Here is an 8,907-nt window from a genome sequence, read left to right on the forward strand (position 1 = left end):
TTCCAAAAAGAAATTGAGTCACTTGACTGCGCAATTGAGTGGAATGACTGCGCACTGCAAATAAACAAAACCATGGTGAATTATCAAGGTATGTCTCTATATTTTCTTGGTCTATGGTAAGAAGTCAAAATCAGCTGATAAAAGAATCGTATGGCCATAGACCAAGAAAATATAGAGACATACCTTGATAATTCACCATGATTTTGTTTATTTGCAGTGCGCAGTCATTCCACTCAATTGCGCAGTCAAGTGACTCAATTTCTTTTTTAAAAACGAGAATTACCGTACAAATCAGTGAATTTGCATTACAAAAAAGTTGTGGATGTATAGAATTTTATATGCTTTTACAATATTTGGTGTTTCAACGAGAGAACAAAGGAAAGAAAACAAATTAAAGCCAAATTAAAGAATCACTCAATTGCAGACGAAAAAGAGCCATCTACGGTGTGCAGACAAACTACAGCGCTGTGACTTCACTTGAGATGTCTATACCTTCCTTCCCTGCCAACATTTTTTGAATTTGGGGACTCTTTTGAGAATCCCCACTACGTCGAAAACAATCATATACGACATCAAAAACTCGTCGGAAAAGCGCCGTCACTATTGAGAAGTTGTACCACGCCAAGTTACTACAAAAATGTTTCGCATGAGTGCAATTATTAGGTGCCTTTATAGATCAATTTAGAACGACGCCAACCCTGCCAACATTTTTGGAATTTGACGACACTTCTGGGAATCTCCACCACGTCGAAAACAATCGTATACGATATCAAAAACTCGTCGGAAAAGCGCCGTCACTATTGAGAAGTTGTTCCACGTAAAAGTTACTACAAAAAGGTTTCGCATGAGTGCAATTATTAGGTGTCTTTTTTAATCAATTTATAACGACGCCAACAGGAGCCCCTTCAAAGTGTTAGACAAGGTCCGCTAGAAAGGATCGTTTAGGTGAGTTTAAAAAGGGTCTAAAAAGTGAATTTTAGGGGAATTGAAAAGGAGTCGTTATGGTCAAGTAAAACGATTGTTTTGATTTTTATTAATTTGAATAAAAATAGATTTATTGCAATTTATACGAATAAACTCACATTGAACATAACGGTGTACCAGTACTTAAATTAAATATTATTTGTACTGCTAGATTTCTTCTAAATATGGGTATTAAGTTCAAGTTTAGCCGCTAAAATCAAAAGCAAATCAGTAAAAAATAATAAAGTTATAACTATTAGATGCAAATCTTATTATAACTTGATGGGGAACAGTCCAAAACAACTTTTCGTAAAGTTTATATTCTTTAAAATTGGTTATTAAAGAAAAGTCATTTGACAAAATGGCTAATGGCAGAACGGCTAAACTCGAACTTAATACTCACGTTAAGGCTGTAGCATATAATATGATAATGAGATTTTTTTTAAAATGTATATAATTTTTAAAAACGAATTTATCGTTGTATTGATGCTGCTAAATATACGAATCGAAATGGACCATGATTTGACGTTTTGAAAAATTTGCTTTAATTTTTGTTTTTACGGCTAATTAAGCGATCTCTCGCATGAAGAACATGCTGCTGACATACTCTGTTGATGTCCGTGATTGTACAATGTGTATATTTTAAGTTGCAGATATCTAAGTAAGAAAGCAAAACATTAGTACGTTTTTAAGTAAAAAGAGTAATCAACAAACCTTTAATTATTTTGAATGAAACGAAATTTTGTATACTTGGTTTAGTTGGCGTTCCACGCCATGTTAGATTTACTGCTAGTTTGTCGCTTATCACAGATTTAATTGCGGCTCGCATAAAGGAAGGCATATCACTTCCCCCAACACGTTGTATTAAATTTTTCTGAAAATGCATAAATATTAAATAAATTAATATTATCGCTACAAAAACTACACCTAAAAAGAGAATGTAGGTTTATAGTAGAAAAGTTTTACTAAAATATTTTAGCAATTCCACATGATATGATTAAACAAATTTAAATTTTTATACCCTGCGCCACACTGTGGAACAGGGTATTATAAGTTAGTGCATATGTTTGCAACACCCAGAAGGAGACGAGATAGACACATGGCGTCGTTGACAAAAATGCTTAGGGTGGGCTTCTGAGTCGATATAGCCATGTCCGTCTATCCGTGAACACATTTTTGTAATCAAAGGATTAGGTCGCAGTTTAAGCCCAATCGACTTCAAATTTGGCACAAGTATGTGTTTTTGGTCAGAATAGAACCCTATTGATTTTGGAAGGAATCGGTTCAGATTTAGATATAGCTCCCATATATATATTTCGCCCGATATGCACTTATACGGCCCTAGAAGCCAGAGTTTTACCCCAATTTGGTTGAAATTTTGCACTAGGAGTACAATCGGTAGTATAGTGAAATGTGCAAAATTTTATTGAAATCGGTTCAGATTTAGATATAGCTCCCATATATATATATATATTTCGTCCGATATGAACTTATGCGGCTTAGAAGACAGAGTTTTACCCCAATTTGGTTGAAATTTTGCACTAGGAGTACAATTGGTAGTATAGTCTAGTGTGCCAATTTTTTTTGAAATCGGTTCAGATTTAGATATAACTCCCATATATATATTTCGTCCGATATGAACTTATGCGGCTTAGAAGCCAGAGTTTTACCCCAATTTGGTTGAAATTTTGCACTAGGAGTACAATTGGTAGTATAGTCTAGTGTGCCAATTTTTTTTTAAATCGGTTCAGAGTTAGATATAACTCCCATATATATCTTTCGTCCCATATGAACTTATACGGCCATTAAAGCCAGTGTTTTACCCCAATTTGGTTGAAATTTGCACTAGGAGTACAATTGGTAGTATAGTCACGAGTGCAAAATTTGATTGAAATCGGTTCAGATTTAGATATAGCTCCCATATATATCTTTCGCCCGATATGCATTTATACGGACCTACAAAATTCTCTATAGAAAAAAAAATGTTCATAAAATTTTCTATAGAAATAAAATTTTGACAAAATTTTCTATAGAAATAAAATTTTGATAAAATTTGTTATAGAAATAAAGTGTTGACAAAATTTTCTATAGAAATAACATTTTGACAAAATTTTCTATAGAAATAACATATTGACAAAATTTACTACACAGAAAAAAAAGTGAGTTGTTTTATAGGAAGAATGAACTACCTCGCACGAAAATTGAACTAAATTTTACTCCACTTTTTGAAATTTCCACAAAGCGTTGTTAAAACCAGGAAATTTTAATGGCCTGTTGTACTTTTTAACTGCAATTGACGAAATTACATCCTCTCATAGAAGAAAAAATTAACTAAAAGTAAAGTACCAAATTTCAGCCGGATCGGATGAAATTTGCTTCTCGTAGATGCTCCGAAAGCCAAATTTAGGGGTCCGTTTGTATGTGGGCTATACGTAAACGTGGTGCGCTATGGCCCATTTTCAATAACATCCGACCTACATCAATAACAACTACTTGTGCCAAGTTTCAAGTCGATAGCTTGTTTCGTTCGGAAGTTAGCGTGATTTCAACAGACGGACGGACATGATCAGATCGACTCAGAATTTCACCTCGACCCAGAATATATATACTTTATGAGGTCTTAGAGCAATATTTCGATGTGTTACAAACGGAATGACAAAGTTAATGTACCCCCATCCTATGGTGGAGGGTATAATAAATACTTAGGTCCAGTTTCTCAATGTCTTATTATTATTTATCGTGTCGATAAAATCCCATACAAAAAAAAAAATAGTAACCAGTGGTCTATCTTCCGATTAAATATTAATCGGAGGATGAGAATCTTGCCGTTAATAAATAAATTGTGGACATGTCAGTTGAAAACGACTGTTTCTATTTAAAATGTGATTTTTACCCATCTGTGTTGTTGTTGTAGCCCTTTGGAGTTGGAATTCCCGTGTTTATAGGGAAATAGGCATACTCCAAATCCCATTTGGAGTATCTGTGTTGATTTAAACAACTGACGTACGTTTCGTGTTTTGTTTCACTGGCGGTGTTGCCCAAAGATTATCTATTTCCCAAGAAGTACATATCGCTTGTTCTTTCTTGCCGATAGGTGCATGAGTTCATGTTCAAACCAAAGACAATCAAAGAGGAAGACATGAATTGGGCTTTGATAGTGTTAGTGACAAGAACCAGAGATTAGCCCCATACTTGTAGGAGAAGCACTTCGAACTTACTGGTTTGATGTAGACAATTTTTATTTTGCTATTTTCTCGAAAGTTCCCGAAAATTTCTGTGTTGATTGCACTAAATTATTAATAAAATGTTTCATAAAGTGTTTTGGTTCTTTTAAAAGTTAAACAAATTGCTAAAATAAGCGAATTAGATTTTGTTACGAATGCAAAATTAAAAGAGAAACCGAAAAAAAGTTGTAACTACTTATCGAACATGTATGGGGCTAATCTCTGGTTCTTGAGAAAAAAGAATAACAACATGCCCATTTCACGTCTTCTTCTTTGATTATGTTTGGTTCAAACATGTATGAAAGTATTTATTTGGATTTCGGTATGATATTTACGAAAGAAAGGAGGAAGCAAAAGTTATGAAAATTTGTCGATGGTTAAATTTAATAAGTAGGTCTGTTCCCCAATGTATGCGGTTAAAATGTTGGTCAATTGAAAGTTGGTGTGGAAGGAAATTTTCCCATCAATTATGTACAGGTAAGTTGACACCAAGGCTTAGAAGAAATTTTATCTAACAAGCTTCCATTTCTTTCATTAGGTTCACTAAATGCTTTATTAAATAATGGCAGTGCCTTAAATATTATGCAAAGCACAAATCGACATTCAGCTGAAATCTTAAGTGTTCCAAATGACTTTGAACCCGAAATGGGACCAAGTACTTCAATGGCTACAGGTCAAACTACAGCAGCCCAAGAGCAACAACATCATTTATCAGCTGCTAACATTAGTCAAAACACTTCGCCGCAACAAAATCAATCTCAGCAGGCATCAAACACTGCGGCATCAACACCGCGCCATAATGTTTTGTGTGTGCAACAGAACATCCCACCTTCTTTGCCTTGGGGCTATTTGGCTTTGTACCCATACAAACCACGAAAGAACGATGAATTGGAATTGAAAAAAGGTTGTGTTTATATGGTAACTGAAAGATGTTTGGATGGCTGCTTTAAAGGCAATAATTGGAAAGATGTGAGTGGAATATTTCCGGGAAACTATGTGACACCCTTAAGAGCCAGGGATCAACAGCACCTAATGCATAGTTGGAAGTTAATTCCACATGCAAATTGTGCCACCATATCGAGCCATATGCAAATGAGTAATCACACATTTAGCGGTAATCCAACACTACAACAACAATCAAATTATTCATCTTCAATGCGTCACGATTTGGAGAATATAAACGCCCGTCTTACCTTGGCAAATTTAACACCTCCCCAAGCATTGCCGCCTGATCTACCACCACATCATATGGCGGCAAGCACTGGAAATTCAAACATTCCACAACAAAATTTGTCTTCAAAGGAAACACGGATAAAGAAGCCCTCAAAGAGAAGCCAACAACTACAGGTTGTATTTCATCCTCATCATCATCATCGACATCAACATCATCCGCTTCGGCGGGATTGAAAAAAACTTTTAACGCACATAAAATCAAGATCAAACTCGCCAGGGGCAGCAATAGTGGCTGCTTCAGCATTCCACAGCAAACACAGGTAAACCTACGCAGCAGCAACACCAACAATCACAAAGCGGAACACAACAACTCACATCAACAATTACTCCAGTGCATGTTAGGTATCTTTCTCTACCCATATAAAGTTAATATTACAATCTTTAATTTTTCTTTTTGTTACATCTTCAGGTCCGGCTCTTGTCCCAGTCAAATTTTGCAAAACACCCCCAATGCTAATCACATACAACAGCAATCGAATGTTATGCCTAACAAATGTGGCCAACAATTGCAACAAACAATCCCCCAGCGGCTACGGTCATACATCGTAACTCTCACTCTTTGGATGCCTCGAATCTTTCGCAAATCCTATTTTTATTTACTTTGTTCAAGTATGCATTTGATGGCATAGCCTAGTAAAATAAGGGCACAATATAATTGTATAATTGGTCGAATATAATTGGCGTATTAGATCCAACCAGGCTAATGAATAGTTTTATGTTGGTTTCTTGCTTCATTGCTTATTTTGATAGATTAATTTTGGCGGAATTGAAAACTTGAACTTTAATGCATAATAATAATAATAATAAATTATATAGATTTTAGTTATTCGTTTATTAATCGAAATGCTTCCTTAATTATACACCTTATATTTTCTATACTTTTTAAGTTGATATATCTCTGTTAAATTATATATAATGTACTTTACACACACACACACCTTACCTAAATACGAATCCCAATGTTGATGCTTTAATGTATTACTTTGTAAATAGTATTTGGTAATCCAAGCTACCGCAACTTGCAAAATAACAAATTTCACGTGTTTTATGAAACTTATCATTTTTTAATATATATGTATAAATGGAAAATTAATTTACTAACTTTTTATATGTCGACCTTCATTAAAGTAAGTAAGGAAGTTCAAATTTGTGTTCAGCACAAAGCTCATTTTTCGTCAACGAACATGTAAATTTTCGATTTTGGAGTGAAAACAATACCAGACATATTGCAAAAGCTACAAATGCCAGGACATACCTATGAATATTGGCAGTGGCAGCGAGAAGATATCCAATTTTTTTACCCAAAATGCAAGAGCTTAACAAGCATGACATGTGGTTTAAACAAGACGATATATATATATCGTCTTGTTATATATATAACGTCTTGTTTAAACCACATGCCATGCTTGCCAAACTCTTGCATTTTGGGCAAAAAAATTTGATATCTTCTCGCTGCCACTGTCAATATTCATAGGTATGTATATATACATACATACATGAATACAAACATGTTCAACTTAAAGGCAGGTATTAAGTTCGCTTTATCGCGCTAAATCAATTTTTCCTCATATCATTCACCTTGAAGTTATTATCAAATTTGAAAAACAAGTTATGTTATTCTGTTTTATAGATTTATTTTTGCTTTTAGCGGCTAAATTCGACCTTAATACACACCTTAAGTCTTTACAAAATCTAAATGAAAAACATCGTACTTACCAATTGTGTAAAATTAACGGCTTTCGAATTTAATATTTTAATAAAGTTATGACAACAAGGAAATTGCGCTAAAATATGCTTTAGTTTGGATGAAGCGAACAACTTAATCTGTAATATAAGAAAACAATTTGTTAAAAACTTTCTCAAATTAAGTTATAACAGCAAGCAAAATTTTTGCAAACATTTTGTTGGCTAGTCGCATTCAGAGTATTTTAATTATATTAGAGAACTGCAATATAGTTAGTTTTTAGGTTTTTAAACATTTTAAAAACTAGAAATTTTGTCCATCTATTGACTTTATTAACAACAACGAAAGCCCTAAAACGAAAAGGGTTTAACACATGCTCTAAGTAAAACAAAATTACTATTAATTTACAAAATTTTAGGTTATAGGTCCTTTTCTATGGGACTATTAAAAAAGGTTGGTGAGGGATCAGGTATGTTATGATAAACTGATATCTTTTAAATTTTATCATGGCTAGTATTAAGTGTGATTACTACAACTTGTTATGGGTCAAGTCAAATGTAAATGAAATTAACCTTAGGTCCTTACTGCCACACCATTGACCAAACCTCCAACAAAAGAGAGACTGAATTTACTATGCTACCTATAAGGCAATTGGCCGGTCAGTGGTAAACTATACAGCGCCAGTGTGGACACCGCAAACTAGTGATACGCAGTGGAATAACAAAAAACCTGCCAGAACGCTGGCAGGTTTTCTTTTCTCTTGTCCTGCTAAACCAACCCGACTTACCGCCAGATCGCTCTGGACGCATCCACCTTAGTCACAGAGCTCCTTGATCTGGCTACAAGCTGATGTACCAAAGCGTATTATTATTAATAACAACAACAAGAAATATGCAAACTTTTTAATTTGTGTTAACTTATAAAACAAGGGAAAGTATTGGATGTGTATCAGTTCATGTTATAAGCTGTATTTTTAGTCTTTTACTTTTTATAACTTTTGTTTCCATGAACAATTGGCACTTAATAAAATACCTTTCAACACAATACGGTGAAAAGGTAAATTCCATCTGGAAGATATTTCTTTTAATTTTATTCTTTGGAACACGCACACCACAAATTTTGTAATTTTAGTTTAAAATATCACCAGATTGCTTTCTTTGCTTATACTTGTATAAAATAAACACTTCAATATTCACAATATACTTACAGTTGGTTTTGGTTTATAAAATAAATCGTTTATAAAAGAAATCGTGCACTATGAAATCGAAACACTAACCAAATACTTTATTACATTAATGGGAACATAACAGTTACTGGAATGACAGTGCTGAAAACATACATACATGAGTCGCCATTACGATTGTAAACATTTTGTTTTTGTAATTTTCGAATTATCGCGAATTATCTTGACAAACGTTTCTGTTGGGCGTCCGTGAAAAGGATAGCGATGAAAACAAACCTTGAAATGCTGGCAGGGAATAAGGGACCCTCCAAACAATCAGAAAAAGTGCATTTTAAGATAGTTGTAAAAGATTCATTGTGGTCGAGTAAAACACGTTTGTTTAGATATTTATTAATTTGATTAAACATTTACAAATTCTTAAAAATATAACATTTATACCACTATCACATTACATTTAACATAATTTTTGGCATTAATGATGATGTTGAGTTACAAGTAGCGAGTTACATGTTGCTGCGTCTATCAACCAGTGTTTTTATTCCATGGAGGCAGCGTGTCTGTAAAATATCTGAAAAACAATCACTTTATTCCATTTGGAAAATCACCAAATTGTTCACCAA

General features: G+C 33.9%; 2 protein-coding genes across 5 annotated transcripts; one reads left to right on the forward strand and one right to left on the reverse strand.

The window, feature by feature from the left end:
• Positions 1-1,018: 1,018 nt before the first annotated feature.
• LOC142238464 (uncharacterized) lies at positions 1,019-8,580 on the reverse strand. 4 transcript variants are annotated; one of them, XM_075310110.1, is made up of 4 exons: positions 8,448-8,580; positions 7,137-7,244; positions 1,678-1,837; positions 1,019-1,620 (listed from the first exon to the last, which is right to left on the reverse strand). In XM_075310110.1, exons 1-4 carry the CDS (start codon positions 8,472-8,474, stop codon positions 1,508-1,510), a joined length of 408 nt encoding a protein of 135 aa, XP_075166225.1. In that variant the 5' UTR covers positions 8,475-8,580; the 3' UTR covers positions 1,019-1,507. The 4 variants fall into 4 exon arrangements, with proteins under 4 accessions (XP_075166225.1, XP_075166227.1, XP_075166224.1 ...); XM_075310112.1 differs by having other exon boundaries at positions 8,444-8,464; XM_075310109.1 differs by having other exon boundaries at positions 8,381-8,464.
• On the forward strand, positions 4,582-6,513 carry LOC142238463 (uncharacterized). Its single transcript, XM_075310108.1, has 3 exons — positions 4,582-4,664; positions 4,726-5,762; positions 5,830-6,513. Exons 1-2 carry the CDS (start codon positions 4,598-4,600, stop codon positions 5,592-5,594), a joined length of 936 nt encoding a protein of 311 aa, XP_075166223.1. The 5' UTR covers positions 4,582-4,597; the 3' UTR covers positions 5,595-5,762; positions 5,830-6,513.
• Positions 8,581-8,907: the final 327 nt, after the last annotated feature.

This window comes from Haematobia irritans, chromosome 5 (assembly GCF_050003625.1).
Source record: "Haematobia irritans isolate KBUSLIRL chromosome 5, ASM5000362v1, whole genome shotgun sequence".
Lineage (NCBI taxonomy): Eukaryota > Metazoa > Arthropoda > Insecta > Diptera > Muscidae > Haematobia > Haematobia irritans.